Source organism: Zingiber officinale, chromosome 9B (genome assembly GCF_018446385.1).
Source record: "Zingiber officinale cultivar Zhangliang chromosome 9B, Zo_v1.1, whole genome shotgun sequence".
Taxonomy (NCBI): domain Eukaryota; kingdom Viridiplantae; phylum Streptophyta; class Magnoliopsida; order Zingiberales; family Zingiberaceae; genus Zingiber; species Zingiber officinale.
The window spans coordinates 11,163,641-11,182,017 of record NC_056003.1 but is presented as its reverse complement, the minus strand read 5'-3'; the positions used below and the strand labels follow the sequence as shown (position 1 = coordinate 11,182,017).

Below are 18,377 nucleotides of genomic sequence, written 5' to 3'. Positions count from 1 at the left end.
ATAAAAATCAAAATTTGGAAGTGAAATGACACTTCACCTAAATAAAATGGAAGGTTATGAGACTACTTTTTTTCCTTTTGTTTTCTAACTCTTTCTTTCTCCATTTATTTCATTCACACATCCAGTTACACATAACCATCAATCCCAACTCCTCATTTATCATCTCCTAAAAATCCAAAAAATGGAAAAAATTAAGATTAAGCTATTAATAATCGCCCATAAATATCGGATTATCCTTTCAAATCTCTCTTCTTTGGAGGAGAAGAAGAGGAAGGAAATGAACCATTTCTTCCTCATCTTCTTCCAATGTCACTTTCTTTGGTGAATCCAATCGCTCAGGTTTTGATTCTCTGCAAAATTCGTTTTTTAAAAGATCAAAGCACTAAAAATGTGATTTTTTGTTGTTGTTGTTCTCTTTTCGATTTTACTCGGTAGTTCTCGGGTATCGATTGACGGAAGGATTGCGAGATGGGGAGCGAGGAAATGGCGGAGGAGAAGTTCCTGGTTTCCGTCAGGCTGAGGCCGATCAACGCCAAGGAGATCGAGAAGAATGACCCCGCGGATTGGGATTGCGTCGACGGTACATCCGTCGTCTTCAAACCCTACCTCCCCGAGAGATCGCTGTATCCCTCGTCTTACACATTTGGTCAGTCTTCGCCATTGATACCGAGACAAGCTTCTTCTTTTCCCTTGAATACTTTGTTTTGGATTGTTTCTTGACCTTTCTTTTTCGAAACACCCACGCACATTCTTAGATAGAGTGTTTGGATGCGAATGTGACACAAGGCAAGTGTATGATGAAGGTGCCAAGGAAGTAGCTCTTTCAGTTCTCCATGGAATCAATGGTAAGAACAAGTGTGCAAGTTTATTCATGGAAAGTTAGGGCTTTCTTCCTTTTTATCTGACATTTTCATCTGCAGCAAGTATATTCGCGTATGGACAAACAAGCAGTGGCAAAACTTACACAATGTGTGGAATAACTGCTCATACTGTGGATGACATCTACGAATACATCAGAAGGGTGCAAAACATTGGGAATTTTCTTCAACTTTGTAACAATATTGTTCATTCATTGATTGATTTTTTATTTCTTTTTGTATAGCATGGGGATCGAGAATACGTGTTGAAATTCTCGGCGATAGAGATATACAATGAAGCAGTGAGAGATCTCCTGATTGCAGACAGTCTTCCTCTTAGACTTCTTGATGATCCAGAGGTAGAGAATGATTTAACTAACTTTTTTTTTCTCTATTATTTATTGGATGCAATTGAATGACAATCATGTATATGTAGAGAGGAACTGTTGTAGATAAACTTACAGAGGAAACACTGAGGGACCAATGGCATCTCAATGATCTTCTTGCAATCTGTGCAGGTATAATTAGTTACAGAGAAATGCCTAAGATTTGTTGTTTTCTTGAATAAAGTATAAACATAATTATACTCCTTAATCTTTGTGTTTTTTTAAGCACAAAGGCAAGTTGGAGAGACAAGTCTGAATGAGATGAGCTCTCGATCTCATCAGATACTGAGATTGGTTTGCCCCTTTGATCATTTAGTTAACTCTTCCCAACTAAATGGAAAATGATGATAATTAGTTATGTTTTTGTGATCACAGACGGTTCAAAGCACTGCTCGTGAATTTACGAGTAAAGACAGTTCAAGTACCCTTTTAGCTTCTGTGGTATTATGCTCACTCTTGTTAGTTCTGTTTTTAATGAAGATTGAACCAACATGAGGTTTAGGATTTTGGTTTGGGTAGAATTTTGTAGATTTAGCAGGAAGTGAACGGGCAGCGTCTCAAGTGTCATCTGCGAGTAATCGGATAAAAGAAGGTTGCCACATCAATAGAAGCTTGCTTACACTTGGAACTGTCATTCGCAAACTAAGGTTACTGAATTAAGTTTAAGCAATTTGTGTTTTATTGTTTTTCTTTTTGTTGCATTAGTTTTGATCTCTTTCTTTTGTAAAAATGAACAGTAAAGGGAGAAGTGGTCACATTCCATTTAGAGATTCCAAGTTGACGCGCATACTGCAACCTTACTTAGGCGGCAATGCAAGAACTGCCATAATCTGCACAATGAGCCCTGCAAGGAGCCACATCGAGCAATCCAGGAACACCCTTTTGTTTGCAAGCTGTGCCAAACAAGTAGTCACCAATGCAAAAGTCAATGTGGTGATGTCCGATAAGGCATTTATGAAGCACCTGCAGAGAGAGATTTCTAGGTTGGAGAACGAACTAAGACATGCAGGATTTAGTACACCCAACGATCATTCTGATGTTCTTCAAGATAAAGATGCTCAGATTAAGAAGGTTATCTTTGTGATCTTCTTTTTCATGTTGTTGGTGCATGCTGAATTTTCATTTCATTTAATAGAATCAACAGACAACACTCTTTCATCGACTTGTTCACTTAGATGGAATGCAAAATCAAGGAACTGATGCTGCAAAGAGACTTTGCTCAATCTCGGCTTAATGATCTGCTTCAAGCTGTAGTGGATGAACATTCAAGACAATGGGTAATATTCCCTGTGCCTAAAAATACATTCTATGAGTTTGCTTGTGCTTCTCTAATCCTTGATTCTTTTCCTCTTCTTAGGAAGAATCCACTCAGGCATCATATTTGCATGCACGCAGTAACAGCGATGATACATTTTCGATCTCTGGCCTCTCTGGCATTGACTACCAAAACCCACATATCGGCAACTTGAGATGTAATGCACAAGTACAAGTTAATAAGTTCAGTTACCACGAGCCTTTGGATGATCAACTTCCACCTAGTAGAACAATTAGCAATCCTGCCTTAAATGAACTTACCCTGCACCAGACCAAAGAGGGTATCATCGAAGAAGATTCTGAAGAGCACTGCAAGGAAGTTCGGTGCGTCGAGATACATGCCTTGAGTGATGGAAGAGCTAATGAGTTTAATCCTCTGAATGCTGAAAGGGAGGGCTTGGTTTCACCGGCTGAGGATACACTCGAAAAATTTTCACCACAATACGCAGGATGTATAGATTGTGTAAATAGGACAGATGAGAATTTGAACAAGCTGGGAGCTGATGAATTTTCTCAATCAAATCCAGTGAAAAAAGTCATAAACACCCGAGAATCGATACTAACTAGAAGTAACAGTTGCATGGCAAGTTTGATGAACAATTCAGTCTTCTCTTTGCTCGAAGATGCTGATCAAGACCATGAGACAACACCTAAATTTTTGTCAAAGGGGATTTCTGGAATGCCGAAGGGAGTTGGATGCAGACTCAGTATATTTTCTGATCGGATAGAAGAATTTAAGGCTTCTGAAAAAATGCTTCTCAGTAACATGGCTAAGACTGCAGATGTTGATGAAATTGTTCAAAAAGAGATTGATGCTAATGTTATTTCTACAGAAGTGAAGAATGTCGTTGATGGCAATAATGAGCAACCATTCTTTGCTGATCAGGTATGCCTTTTAGTACAATTCCTAATAATATTGTCAGAAAATCGAGTAAGAAAGTTGTAATTCAATAATTTCTACAGCTTATTTATGATATAACTCAGGAAACTCAACGGCACCAATTGGAAACCATTGGAAGTGAGGAGAAACAAAAGGATGGACTCAATGCAATTCCATGTTCTCCGGAGTCTCCTTTGCAATGGCAATTGGAGTTCCTTAGAAAGCAAGAGGAGATCATCCAGCTGTGGCACACATGCCATGTCTCCTTGGTGCACAGAAGTTGCTTCTTCCTACTCTTCAAAGGCGACACAACCGATTCCTTTTACATGGAAGTAGAATGCAGAAGGTTGTCCCTTCTCAAGAACATTTTCTCCCATAGAAATGCTAGTGGCATAGTAGCTGAAGATGGCAGCCGATTAAACCCTTCTTCAAGGTATGTCTATGACTAGTCTCTTTTGCTAATATTTTCAAATGCTCGGATATACTTATAATATTCTTATATCGATTTTTATCAGCATGAGATATCTTCGTCAGGAGAGGTATAGGCTATGCAAGCTGATTGGGAAGGTATTCTCTCCTCAAGAAAGGGAGAGCCTTTATGCTAAGTGGGGAATTAGCTTGAACTCCAAGAAGAGGAGAATACAACTATCACAGCTCATGTGGACTGAAACTGATATCGAACACGTAAAGGAGAGTGCATCACTCGTTGCAAAGCTTGTCGGCTTTGTGGAGCAAGGAGAAGAGACCATGAAAGAGATGTTTGGGCTCAATTTCGCAGTACAGCAGACTCACAGAAGATCCTTCAGCTGGATGCAATGGTAGTCTTCAATTGTATATCTCGGCGTATGGATCGACCACAACCAGTGAATTTTTTGTATCCTTTTCCTGTCAATATTGTTCCAAAAAAGATTGATGTAATGCGCCAACAATGAGTTTGTAGCGAACCAACGGAGGAGCAAGTTTTTTCTTGCGCCTGTATTAATTGCCACATGCTAATGCTAGCAATAGAGTGGGCCTTGTAGCTTTTGTCATTAATCAATAAACATATGTACTTAAATTTTATATATTCTATCTTAATTGAGTGTAACATTTTATTGGTTGGGATATCTAGATTATAGGTCTAAAATCTTTAATTTTCAATGTCTTGCTAAGATTTGGATTTACCATTCATTTCTTCAAAAGTCCTATACAACTATATAAATCAGTAAATCTAACATGAAAACAAATGCAATAATTAACAAAATATCAAAGAGAATACGTACGTTCAGTATTTTAAAAAATAGATGCATTGATAAGATTTGCACCAAAAATTTGATTATACCAAGCATCGAAAAGCAATGCCTGACCTACTCCATGGACCTTAGACCTACTTAATTACCTAGTTAACGCATAGAACCGCTGCCTGCAATTAGTCAAAGCCTATCCATTTTACTGCCAAATTTAGACAAAATCTATAGGTGCAGTACGCAGAAATTAAGCTGTAGGCCTGCGTAGGTGGACTTATACATGCATGCATGCATGCATGAGTCGGCCAGCAGGAACGAGTCCACGTACGTGGCCAAATGCATGCAGTCAAACTACACCTCAATTATGGCACCTTCTGAACAGTTTGATCGAGTTTATCTCCGGCACCTCCCCTCGTTGGAAGTATACCTAGCTGCTTTAGTGTTTACTCCTGCTTTAGGGAGAGTTATGTGTCGTGTGTGATATGTGTATACGTGTGGTTAGGTGTTGATGCAAAGGTACTGAATAATTGAAGTAAACGTATTTCTTTGCCCATGATTTTGTTGAGTTGAGCCGTCACCCTCGTAGAGTTTTGATGGGGGAGAATTTAGGAGGAAGGAGACAAAGATGCCGATGTTGAAATATGAACAAAAGGGATGGGGACCAAGTGCATTTAGATTTCTTGTTTTTTGTTTCCTTTATTTATTTAAATAAGTTTTCATGATGTGAATGTGAATGTGAATGTGAACTATCATGGTAAAGTAAGTAATTACTTTGTAATATAAGAAAGGAGAGGAAGAGTGAATTGAATGTTGCTAAATAAGTTTGATAAGAATTATTTCATTTAATATACATAAAGTTAATTAAATAAATAAACTTAAACAACTCGTTAAATTAAATGAACAAGCTTGATTACATATATATGTTTGACTTGTTAATATTTGTAAATAGAAATTATGAATTATTCGTAATAAAATTTATAAATTATATTCATTAATAAATTTTTTTTATCAAACTTATAAATAAATAAGAAAAAACTCTTGTAATGGATAAAAAATTATAATATCAAGCTAGCTCACTCACTCAAAAATTAAACAAACACGAATTAAGTGTTTGATAACATTTAATTAAACTCAAACTATGCTTAAACTAAAAATGAAACTAATCAAAATTTGAATACCACGGCTTGATTTATTTTAAGCTCATCTTGTCTTATCAAATCAACAACCATTAACAACACAAAGCTTTGTTTGACTTTATTTATTAACCCTAATCCTATATATATATATATATATAATCCTATTCAAACATTTGCAATAATGATCTTGTAATCTATTCAAATTAACTATTACAATTAAACTTTAAAAAATGTAGGTTGGTTACCTATCATCATACACACTAAGATTTGGCAAAAGGTCGTTGGCTCTTAAATAAGACAAAATTAAACAAGAGGCTAACAATTACTTAAAATCTCACATATGGAATTAACAAAGCACATCTACCCCCAATCAATAATTATTTATTTAGTCTTAACGCTTAGAATCCTCATGAATTCATCTTTAAATTAATGATATACTATTATTGGTTTGCCCTGTACTTCTAACTAATCATAGAGAGTACAATTTTATTTTATTAATTTTATATTTTAAATGAATGTTGATTATACATATATATCATCACATAGCCTCAGATTTGGCAAAGTGTTAGTGGCACTTTAATAAGACAAAGTCATAAGTCTAACAATATGACTTGGAACCCTAATCCAACTATTGACTAAACATATAAAGCCAGTAAACATTAATCAAACTAGTCATTCAGTGGATGAGCCCTTGTTCATCCTTGATCAAGAGTGCAAGTCTTATAAAAAATCACTTCGGACAATAAATTAAACACACTTCCAATAGATCTTTGTACTAGGTATATTTCTTTTTTGTGCATTTGTATTATGGTGATCAAGAACACAAGAGCAAGGAAAGATCTAATTGATCACTTTCGTAGTGGTTGAGTGTGAGACCTACGAGAGTGACTCGAGGGGTGTTTTGATGTATTACAAACAGTAAAGAGTTATCAAGATAAATGAGCATTAATCATTTGTTGTTTATATTAGTTTTGGCACAAACTAATTATTCTAAAATATTTTATATAATTTTGCATAATGACATAAGATGACCAATATAGTTTGATTAATTATGACCTCTCACAAAAGGAAAGGTCACCATTGACTAGTTATCAACTAACTACTACAAATAAGCCCTTCGAATAAAATGTATATAAATAAAGACACCCTTCGTATAACTTATGGAATATTGCATAAATGAAAGGCATATGATGAAGCTTTACTTCTTTCTTGGCACCCAATTTATTCTCCACTTTGACTTTCTTTTTAATAATTCATTAATTTTATGACTGAAAACCAATTAATATAATTAAGAAAGAACAAGTTGTTCATAGTTATCTTACAAGATGAAACAAAACATTAAAAAGAAAACTAAACTCTTAACTATTTTTTATAATTAGAAGCCTACTTCTAATTCATTACTGCCTAATTAATTAAGCCTTGTTCCTCTTCCTCTTTCCTCTTTGTTGTTGTTGTTGTATGCAAGGAAATTTTAGGCTCTGAAACAGAGATGGAAGTGGTGGTGGTGGTGGCGGTGATCGGCGGAGGTGGAGGTGTCGCGGTCGATGATGCCCTGGACCTGGCGGAAGTGCTCGACGTGGCAGGGAAGGGTGATGGCGCCGGAGTGGTGGAAGCCGTACTCTTCCTCGGCCGCGCGGAGCAGCGCCAGGAACAGAGGATGGTTCAGGTACCCCACCGGCACCACGAACCTCTGCTGCTCCTCCCCCTGGCTCCCCACCCTGACCGCCATCCACCCCCTGGGCGGCGGAGGAACCGCCGCGCAGCCCCTCCTCCCCCCTCCGCCGCCGATCGCCACCCGGTGCAGCATCTGCATGTGGATCCCGGGCATGCCGTCGAATTTCTGAAATGATTGAAAGCAGAGCAGGGAAATGATTAATTGGAGGAAATGAAGGGCCAGGGATCGGAGCTGAAGACGGCGAGGTGGGAGAGATTCAAGGAAGCATCACGGAGGGATTTGGGAAGATTCGACATGATCGAGGAGAAGAAGAGAAGATGTGGAGCAGTTGTTGCTGCTGCAGCAACATTAAAAGAACGCAGCCTTTTTTAATACTGAAACAGGGGAGAGAGAGGGGAGTTCCCGGAGAAGGCATATTTATAGTCAATATTTAATACTATTTGTTCGGCCGGTTCATTAGTAAATATTTTTTTCTTAATTTATTTATCAAATAAATTTAAATATAATAATAATAATAATAATAATATTATGCTGCATAACTTTCCCTGCACTCCCGTAGGCGAGCGCCACTATGGCAATCCTAATCAGTATCTTTATTTTCCCCATCAATTATTTTATTTTATTTTCTTCAACTTTTTCCATTTTTATTTTCTTTTGCTCTCTCGCCGCCGCCGCCATCCTTCAGCGCTGCCTACCGGTTGAGACCTGGTGCCAGATTATTCTTCACACCGTAGACAATGAAATCAAGGAAGAGAACGACAATCTTCTTGATAGGAGTCCTCGAAGCCCTGGGGTCTCAAGAAGTTGAGAACACCATCGGGATAGTTTGGAGACCTTGGATGCCTCAGCGACGGATAAGCCCCATGAGCGGACTAGGTATTCGGTCATGGAAAGTGGTTTGGAGGATTGACTAGGGTTGTAAATGAATCAAGCGTTCATGAATAAGCTTGGTGTTTGGCTTGGTAAGAACTTATTTATTTTTGTTCAATATACATTAGATTAATTAAACAAATAAATTTGAATAGCTCGTTAAGCTAAACAAACAAGTTTGAACACATATGTGTTCAGCTCGTTAACGTTCGTGAATAACGTTCGTGAACAATGTTCGTGAACAATATTCACGAACCATATTTATTAATAAAACTCTTTTCAATATGTTAAATAAATAATAAAATAAATAAATAAATTTAAATTATCAATCTTAATAACTAATCAAATAATTAAAAGTTTCAAACAATCAAACAAGCTTGAATTGAGAGCTTGATAACATCTAAATGAACCAAACTCAAATCAAGCTCGAACCAAACTCGAACCAAGCTCAAGCCAAGTTTGAATTGAGAGCTTGATAACATCTAAATGAATCAAGCTCAAGCCAAGCTTTAAACAAACTCAAGCTCATAAAAAATAAACCAAGCCAAGCTTGAACACTCATTTCAAAAGTTTGGTTCATTTTAAGCTCGGCTTGGTTCAGCTCGGTTATCTTATCAAACAAGCTTGAACACCCCAAAACTCGGCTCGGCTCGGCTTGTTTACAACCCTAGGATTGACCATCCACAATCAAGATCAACATGAATAAAATAGGAAAAATAATATTTCTAAGCCTATTATATTACTATGTTTATAATTATTACGATTGTATAATATATTTAATCTTTCCATTATTATTTTAGAAAACTTGTATAAATAAGTCTATTGACTTTAGTAATAACATTATCAAAAAATTTTATATTATTTCTTTCCTCTACCTATTAATTTATTCATGATATCAGAGTTATGATCATTCATACCTATATTTTTATTTTCGTCTATTCCTCAATATTTATTTCTTCCTCCTTCACCAACGGCTGACGGCTATGACCACCTCCGCTCAACCTATTATTTCTTGTTCGCCCTCTCTTCCTCTTTCCCCTTTCTATTTTTCTCCTTATTTCTTCTTCTCTTCACAGAAGTCCACGGCAGCAAACGTTCCTTCTTTATTTCTCCTTCCTATTTTCCACCACCAGCCACAACTTCTCCCTGTTTTTCCAGCAAGAAGTCAACTCCATTATGTAGAAATTAACGCCAAAGAAAAACAATATCCATTTTTATTTTTGTGAATCAAAAGATAAAGAGTACAAAACCTTATATAGTTAATTACAAGAAAAAGTCTAAAGAAAAAATCTAAACAAACCCTAAACTAAAAAGGTAAAAGACTAAATTGCCCTCAAGGATATAAACAAATAATTCTAATAAATTATATAATCTAACATCCCCCCTCAAACTCATGATGCTACAGCCAGAAGCATTGAGAGTTTGTCAGATAAAAACCGGAAGCGTGAAGCGGAGCGAGCCTTGGTAAACATATCAGCTATCTGTAGTGAGGAAGAAACAAAAGGTAGTGTGATAGTGCCAAACTGTAGATGATGACGAGTAAAATGACAATCTATCTCAATATGCTTCGTTCTCTCATGAAAAACTGTGTTGCGTGCAATCTGAATGACACTCTGATTATCACAATGAAGAGCAGTAGGTTTTTGAAGAAAAACTCCCATATATATAAGCAACCAACGTAGCCAAACAATCTCACAAGTGGCGGTAGCCATTGCACGATACTCAGCTTTTGTGGAGGATCTAGAAATAACATCTTGCTTCTTGCTCTTCTAAGAGATAAGAGAATCTCTAAGAAAAATACAGAAGCCGGTGGTCGACTTATGATCCGTAAGATCACCCGCCCAATCAGCATCAGAATATGCACAAAGTTCTAACAAGGAAGTAGAAGGGAATAAAAGACTCTGAAACTGAGTTCCCCGAAGATACCGAAGAATACGAAGAATAGCAACCAAATGAACTGTGGTCGGTGCAGTGACAAACTGACTAACCACATGTACAACATATGCAATATTAGGACGAGTCACAGTGAGATACACCAAGCTCCCCACAACTGTACGATAGAGATTAGAATCAGGCAAAGGAGAACCATCTGAAGGAGAGTACCTAGCATTAGTCTCAAGGGGAGTATCAACTATCCTGTTGTCAGTGAGATGTGCACGCTCAAATAGATCAGCTATGTACTTTGACTGAGACAAAAGATAGCCTTTAGGTGAAGAGGCAATCTCGATTCCCAGAAAATAGCGTAGTAATCTTAAGTCTTTCATAGCGAAACAATGAGCTAATTCAAACTTCAAGGACTCAATTCCATTAAAATCATCATCGGTAATTATCATGTCATCCACATATAAAAATAAAAGTATACGACCTGTACGCGTACTCTTGACAAATAAAGCTGAATCATGATTACTGGAACGAAAGCCAAGTGAGGTAATCACCATGGAGAACTTTGCAAACCAAGCACATGGCGCTTGTTTGAGTCCATAGAGAGCTTTGCGAAGCCTGCAAACTTCACCAGATCGGTGAGAAATGTTGGAGCAATCCCAATGGTCCGCGGGACCATGTGTTTTGGTGTTTGGGCAAAGGGTTTAAGTTAGATTTACCCTTGTTATTTGATAAGTGTACTTGAGTTGTGCAGGACTGCAGGTGACACATGTGACTCAGGTTGACAGCTTCGGGTCCGGTGAAGGATGGAGCATCCGAGGGACCATGGACAAGGCAGCAAGGACAATGGCCGCGGGAAGCGACTTCGAGGCATACGCGAAGGATGGCATTGGAGACAAGCCGCGGGCTTGGATGCATCCGAGGGACGAGAGCCAAAGGAAGTAGGCTTGAAGGCAAGAGGTCAAGGCTACAAAGAAGAGTCAAATGAGTCGTGAGGGTACGAGTGCATGAGAGATTGTACTCGGAGTAAAATCCAAGTTTTAGGGTTTTACTGTAGCGGTACTGTAGCAGTTACTGTAGCGTACTGTAGCAGTCGACTGGTGTATGGACCAGTCGACTGATGCACTGTAGCAGAGAGCCGTTGGCTGGTGCATGGACCAGTCGACTGGTAACGGGCAAATCAGGTTCTGATTTGTTCCAAGCTCTATAAGAAGGAGCTTGGTATGGCCGGCCAAGGCGACGAAATTAGACTTGGTTAAAGCCTAATTAGTAGTCACAAGAGTTCTCAAGTGTTTGTGGAATCCAAGAGGTCTTGGTGTGTTGTGGTGAGGTTTCTCCACCCACAAGGAGCGACTTGAGATAGCCGGAGTTTCCGGGGGCTAATCCACCGAAGGATCGGGATCGTCCACCTTACGGACAGCCGTGGAGTAGGAGCATCATCTCCGAACCACGTTACATTGACGTGTATTGGTTTGCTAGTTCTTTTCTTTGTCTTTAGCTTTCGTATTCATTGTTTTAGTATTTGTATTTCCGCTTGCGCACTAACGAATACGTAGGAAGCGAGATTTGAGGGTGCCGTCTATCCAACCCCCCTTCAAGCCGGCCACCGATCATCCAACAAGTGGTATCAGAGCGAGGACGCTCTCCGTTGGACTAACCGCCAAGGAAGCACAAGATGGCTGGGTTTATTGTCCCTCCAAAATTTGAAGGAGGAAGCCTTGGGGACTTCATGTATTGGATGATGAGGATGGAAGTTTTCTTCAACACGGATTGGGACACCATGATGGTGGTCAAAGAACCGTTTGAAGTCCCGAAAGACAAGAAAGGAAAAAGACTCTAACCACGACGTTGGACGGAAGAGCAAACCACACGATCGGAGGCAAATTCAAAGGTAATATCTATATTGATTGATAGTTTGCCTAATCATGTGATAAATGGTGTAGGTGAGTATAAGAACGCCCATGACTTGTGGAGCAAGGTGAAAATGGTTCTACAAGAAGAACCTAAACCTACACAAGAGGAAGAAGAACCCATTGAGATGGGTCTAGTTGCTCAAGTTGAAGAGGAGCAAACGGAAGTTGAGCCATGCTCAACATCCGAGGAGGAGAAGGAAGATGAGGCATCATCTACATCCTCAATAATTGAAGAAAATTCCACGGCAAGTGAAGAAGAAGAAGAGGTCTTGGAAGTGGTTAATCTAGCAAGCACCTCCACCGAAGCAAAGTCAAAGGACCACATTGTGTGCTTCAGATGCAATGAGAAGGGACACTACAAGAGTAGGTGTCCAATGGGTAAGAAGAAGGTAACTCCTAAACCCAATCAAGTTATTTTGAATACTAACATGGGTTGTAGGAATAAAGAAGCCCAAGAGAAGGAGAAGAAATGGCACATAGTGTGCTTCACGTGTGGTGAGCGGGGTCACTACCACACCAAATGCCCAAGGAAGGGACAACTAAAGAAATTGACGCATTTAAAGAAGTGGGAGAAGAAGAAGAGGAGCTCAAGTCAAGGGGGAGCTTCAAGGGTAAGAGAGGTATACCCTAATTTGAAGTGTAATTCAAATTCAAATTCTTATGTTCCCATGCATGCTAGGAGAAATAATGATTATCATTATGTAGCAATGAAAAATTTTGGATTTAGATATTATGATAGGAGTAGGGTAAGTGTGGATCATAACCCTAGGAGACCTATGCATGATAGACCTAGGAAAGTTAAATTCTCATTACCTAAGGAGAAGAAGGTAATAGAGAATCAAGGCATTAATCCCAAGAAGGGGAGACACATGCCTAGAAAGGGTAGGTCTAGGAATGTCCATGGTGGACATGTTGACTCTAGGTTTAGGAACCTAGAAAGGGAAAATCAAGCTTTGAAGGCAAAGCTTGATCAATTGGAGAAATTCCTTAAGAGATTCACTATTGGATCTAAGGGATTAAGTATGGTGTTGGGTAGCCAAAAACCCAACAATGATAGATCGGGTTTGGGATACCAATTTAGTCCCTCCAAGGCCAAAAGGAGACCATGTGCTAGGGTGGCACATGATAAGGGCAAGGGAGAGTCCTCCAATGCTAAGGGAAAGTCTTATGCTAGGGTTGCATATGACTATAGCAAGGAGAAGCCAATAAATGGCAAGGGAAAGCCATTTAATGGTAAGAAGAAATTAACCAAGGACAAGGTGTCCAAGGTTAAAAAGGTTAGGTTTGTAGACCAAGTGTCACCGGAGGTGCACCGATGTGGCCTAGTCATTGTAGATGAGTCACCTAGGGAGGTGACTAAGGTAAAGAGCTCTAGGAAGAGCTCCAAGTGTCAATTTGGGACCCATGGCCAATGGATCTCAGGTGGGTACTACTTGGGAGTCTAGAGGAGCCATGGAGTGTGCCAAAAGGTTTGGAGATGGATTTGAGTCTCAAACCTAGGGATTTGGCACACATGGTTTGTGTTTCGTGCAAGAAATATGACATTTGGGGTCATATAGCATGATAATTGGTTTTGGATGTATAGATGCCATATAAACCAATGCTAGGGATGCATTGTGGGTTGGTATGGGCAAATACATCAAAAGGAAGCCAAAACTAGGACTTTAGGTCAAGGTTCAATTGAACAATGTAGCTAGTTTTGGATTTTGTGTCAATCTTGGGATTGGTGATAGATATATTTTATAATGTATTTTTTCCAAGTAGATAAGGGTACAATAGACCTCTCCACAAAATTTGGGGATTTTTGGAGGTCTAGAGAATTTCTGGTGCATTTCTGAAGTTGGCCTGAAAAGGCTGATTTTTGCAGAATTAAGGTACCAGTTGACTAGTGCAGATACCAGTCGACTGGTAACAGTGTTTTTGAGCACAGAATGTCTCTGTAAGCTCATTTTGTCGATACCAGTCGACTGGTGCCGATACCAGTCGACTGGTAACAGTAGATTTCGACCACAGAATGCTTCTGTAAGGTTCTGTCGAAGGGGGCAGTCGACTGGCACTTGGGGCAGTCGACTGATACCAGTCTGAAACTGTTTTCAGCATTGGGTTGTGACCATGTCAACTCACTTAGATGTATGGGATCCAAGGGGGATTAATACATGAGTTTAGGGTCAGTTTGGATGAGAAAATTTTCAACAATTGGGATATTATTGGAGAACTTTTTGGATGTTAGGCAAAGGGGAGAAGTAAGGTTTAAATTTGGGAAAACCTTTAGTGCCTTTGCGTAGGGGGAGCCTTGGGATAGGTTCTTAAAAAGCCCTGTGATAAAATCCTAGCTCAATGGGGAGCGTAGGTGTAGGGGGAGCCTTATGATAGGTTTCAATGCATGTTTGCATTTTGTTTCGGCGGAGTAAGTCCAAGTGTGTAGCCTTGGCATCGTAAGACCATTCGGCGGTTGCCAAGTGTGTAGCCTTGGCAATGTAAGTCCATTCGGCGGAGTAAGTCCAAGTGTGTAGCCTTGGCATCGTAAGTCCATTGTATTAGCATGTTTGTTTTGCTATATGTTTTCCCTAACTTAAACGTATTGCCAAACACCAAAAAGGGGGAGATTGTTGGAGCAATCCCAATGGTCCGCGGGACCATGTGTTTTGGTGTTTGGGCAAAGGGTTTAAGTTAGGTTTACCCTTGTTATTTGATATGTGTACTTGAGTTGTGCAGGACTGCAGGTGACACATGTGACTCAGGTTGACAGCTTCAGGTCCGGTGAAGGATGGAGCATCCGAGGGACCATGGACAAGGCAGCAAGGACAATGGCCGCGGGAAGCGACTTCGAGGCATACGCGAAGGATGGCATTGGAGACAAGCCGCGGGCTTGGATGCATCCGAGGGACGAGAGCCAAAGGAAGTAGGCTTGAAGGCAAGAGGTCAAGGCTGCAAAGAAGAGTCAAATGAGTCGTGAGGGTACGAGTGCATGAGAGATTGTACTCGGAGTAAAATCAAAGTTTTAGGGTTTTACTGTAGCGGCACTGTAGCAGTTACTGTACTGTACTGTAGCGTACTGTAGCAGTCGTTGGGCTGGCACCAGTCGACTGGTGCATGGACCAGTCGACTGGTAACGGGCAAATCAGGTTCTGATTTGTTCCAAGCTCTATAAGAAGGAGCTTGGTATGGCCGGCCAAGGCGACGAAATTAGACTTGGTTAAAGCCTAATTAGTAGTCACAAGAGTTCTCAAGTGTTTGTGGAATCCAAGAGGTCTTGGTGTGTTGTGGTGATGTTTCTCCACCCACAAGGAGCGACTTGAGATAGCCGGAGTTTCCGGGGGCTAATCCACCGAAGGATCGGGATCGTCCACCTTACGGACAGCCGTGGAGTAGGAGCATCATCTCCGAACCACGTTACATTGACGTGTATTGGTTTGCTAGTTCTTTTCTTTGTCTTTAGCTTTCGTATTCATTGTTTTAGTATTTGTATTTCCGCTTGCGCACTAACGAATACGTAGGAAGCGAGATTTGGGGGTGCCGTCTATCCAACCCCCCTTCAAGCCGGCCACCGATCATCCAACAAGAAACTCTAGGAGGAGGCATCATATACACTTCTTCTTGAAGATCACCATTCAAGAAAGTATTTTTGACATCCATCTGAGATATTTTTCATTGACGAACAGAGGCAACGACAATCAACATACGAACAGTGGTCATTTTAGCAACAGGAGCAAAAGTTTCCTCATAATCCATGTCATATTCCTGAAAGTAACCTTTCGCAACAAGACGAGCTTTGTACCTTTCGATAGAACCATCGATTTAGTTTTGATCTTATAGACCCAACGAGAACCAATGGCGCATTTTCCTGGTGGTAGAGGTACCAAATCCCAAGTATGAGTATGATGCAGAGCAGTTATTTTCTCGTCCATAGCATTCTGCCAAAGAGGATTACCAACAGCTTCTCTATAGGACAAAGGCTCAAAAAGACGATGAACAGAGGCAATAAAAGAAGCAAAGGAAGTGGAATAACAAGAATAAGCAAAATCAGGTAGTCTAGTAGACTTACGAGGACGTGTAGACTGACATATAGGATTGTCCGCAATCTCTTGAGGTGATGGAACAGGTGCAGTAGGGGAGGTGGAGGTGTAGCTGGAGCTGGTGTCTCGAGAATACCAGATTCACTGAAGCTGTCATGTGGAAGAGTAGCCGTGGGGGAGGCTTTGTCGGTGTCAGTACTGAAGGGATCAATGCGAATAAGATCTGCATGAGTCATGTCATGTGATAGAAGAGGTATATAGAAGAAAGGAATATGCTCAAGAAACACAACATGACGAGAGACTTATAATTTTTTACTGACTGGATCAAAACAACGATATCCCTTTTGACCAACACCATAACCAAGGAAGACACACAAAGCAGACTTAGAGGACAATTTATCACGCTCGATGTGTGGTCAAAGAACAAAACAGGTACAACAAAAAACATGTAAAGAGGAATAATCAGGAGCATGACCATACAATTTTTGAAAAGGAGACAAACCCAAATTGTGAGAAGTTGGTATCATATTAATTACATGAGTAGTAGTAAGAACTGCTTCTCCCCAAAAAATACTAGGAACATCTGCAGACAATAAGAAAGAACGAGCTGTCTCAACAAGATGTCTATGTTTTCTCTCTGCAATCCCATTTTGTTCAGGTGTTTCTCGACATGATGTTTGATGTATAGTACTTTCTGATGCAAGTAAGTGAGAAAAAGTATTGGAAGTGTATTCACCCCCCAAATCACAACGAAAACACTTAATAACTGTTGAATGTTGAGTTTTGACAAGAGCTTTAAAGTTATTGAAGATGGTAAGATAATCAGATCTGTGTTTCATAAGATAAACCCAAGTATAGCGAGTGCAATCATCAATAAAAGAAATATAATATCTTGATCCCCCTTTTGTAGTAATAGGAGAAGGCTCCCACACATCAGAATGAATAAGATCAAAAGGATTAGGAGAAAAGGATAGACTTTTATTGAAAGGTAGTGCATAAAATTTTGCTAGTTTACAACCACTATAATCTGAAATATCATGACTTTTTAAAGTTCCTAATACTCCAGATGAAGCTAAAAATTGTAAACGAGAGGCTGAAACATGACCTAGACGAGTATGCCACAAATAAAAATCAGAAGAAGAACGACTCAATCGGAAAGATGACAAATCGATACTAGAAGCTGCAACATCTGGTACTTGAAGCTTATCCAAAACATAGAGTCCCCCTTGCCTACGGCCTATCCCAATCACCTTCTGAGATTGCGGGTCCTGCACATAACAATTGAACGAGGAAAAAGAGATTAAATATCCAGACTCAGACAATTGACTAACAGAAATAAGATTAAGTGTAAGACTAGGAATAAAATAGACATCGGGAAGAGATAAGCAAGTTGTAACAACAGAACCAACACCTAATAATGGTATCGGAGTACCATCAGCCGTCATAACTGATACAGATGAATTAGAAGATAAGGAGATAAAAGATGACAAGTTAGGTGACATATGATAAGAGACTCCAGAATCTAAGATCCATAAAGAGGAAGATATACCTGATGTACTAGAGGATGACAAACCTATATGAGAAGAAGCAGACATGGCAGAGGGCTGTGAAGCAAGGAATTGTTGAAACTGCTCAAGCATATGCGGATCTAAAGAGGGGGCAGCTACTGCATTACCAGACTGTGGTTGATTACTAGATTTCCACGAAGCATTCTGATATTGCAATGGTGGTTGTTGAGATCTTTGCTGCTGATATTGTTGTTGCAGTGATCATTTTTGCTCCTGCGGTTGTTTACCTTTATTCAATAGTAATGGACATTGAGACTTCCAATGTCCTTTTTCTTTGCAATAAGCACACTCATCAATAGAAACCTTCGAAGTCGACCTATTTTGATTATGCGGCATAGACCGCTGTGGTGTTGTAAAAACAGATGGCGTAGATGACGCAATAGTCTTCTTATCAACCTGGGACTTAAGGTGAATCTCCTCAGCTAGAAATTCATGTACTACTAAATCAACAGAAGGGAGAGGACTATGATGTAAAATTGTTCCACGCAATCCTTCAAAGTCATCACGAAGAGCCATCAAGAACTGGACCAGACGTTGTTCTTCTCTGCGAGTAACATAAGCCGGGAATGCTCGTAATTCTGAGGATTCTATGAGCGCTAACTGATCCCATAGTTCTGACATGGCAGAATAAAAATCTTGGATGCCCATATCTTGT

General features: G+C 39.7%; 3 protein-coding genes across 3 annotated transcripts; 1 reads left to right on the top strand and 2 right to left on the bottom strand.

Annotated features, from left to right (window-relative positions):
* Positions 1–186: 186 nt before the first annotated feature.
* Positions 187–4,501, top strand: LOC122023749 (kinesin-like protein KIN-7J). The gene is made up of 14 exons (XM_042582045.1): positions 187–339; positions 436–646; positions 756–845; positions 921–1,021; positions 1,103–1,216; positions 1,294–1,375; positions 1,470–1,537; positions 1,619–1,684; positions 1,763–1,890; positions 1,981–2,314; positions 2,419–2,520; positions 2,601–3,443; positions 3,542–3,870; positions 3,953–4,501. The coding sequence occupies exons 2-14, from the start codon at positions 469–471 to the stop codon at positions 4,257–4,259; spliced, it is 2,742 nt and encodes a 913-aa protein (XP_042437979.1). The 5' UTR covers positions 187–339; positions 436–468; the 3' UTR covers positions 4,260–4,501.
* Positions 4,502–7,019: 2,518 nt separating this feature from the next.
* LOC122024187 (auxin-responsive protein SAUR32-like) lies at positions 7,020–7,878 on the bottom strand. Its single transcript, XM_042582749.1, has one exon. The coding sequence runs from the start codon at positions 7,625–7,627 to the stop codon at positions 7,271–7,273; it is 357 nt and encodes a 118-aa protein (XP_042438683.1). The 5' UTR covers positions 7,628–7,878; the 3' UTR covers positions 7,020–7,270.
* Positions 7,879–10,113: 2,235 nt separating this feature from the next.
* On the bottom strand, positions 10,114–10,677 carry LOC122022807 (uncharacterized mitochondrial protein AtMg00810-like). The gene has a single exon (XM_042580923.1). The coding sequence runs from the start codon at positions 10,675–10,677 to the stop codon at positions 10,114–10,116; it is 564 nt and encodes a 187-aa protein (XP_042436857.1).
* Positions 10,678–18,377: the final 7,700 nt, after the last annotated feature.

Coding starts and splice junctions, on each gene's coding strand:
- LOC122022807 (XM_042580923.1), bottom strand. CDS start 10,677: ATGATAATTACCGATGATGATTTTAATGGAATTGAGTCCTTGAAGTTT.
- LOC122024187 (XM_042582749.1), bottom strand. CDS start 7,627: ATGCCCGGGATCCACATGCAGATGCTGCACCGGGTGGCGATCGGCGGC.
- LOC122023749 (XM_042582045.1), top strand. CDS start 469: ATGGGGAGCGAGGAAATGGCGGAGGAGAAGTTCCTGGTTTCCGTCAGG. Junction 1,022..1,102: donor TCTACGAATACATCAGAAGG/GTGCAAAACATT, acceptor CTTTTTGTATAG/CATGGGGATCGAGAATACGT. Junction 2,521..2,600: donor ATGAACATTCAAGACAATGG/GTAATATTCCCT, acceptor TCCTCTTCTTAG/GAAGAATCCACTCAGGCATC.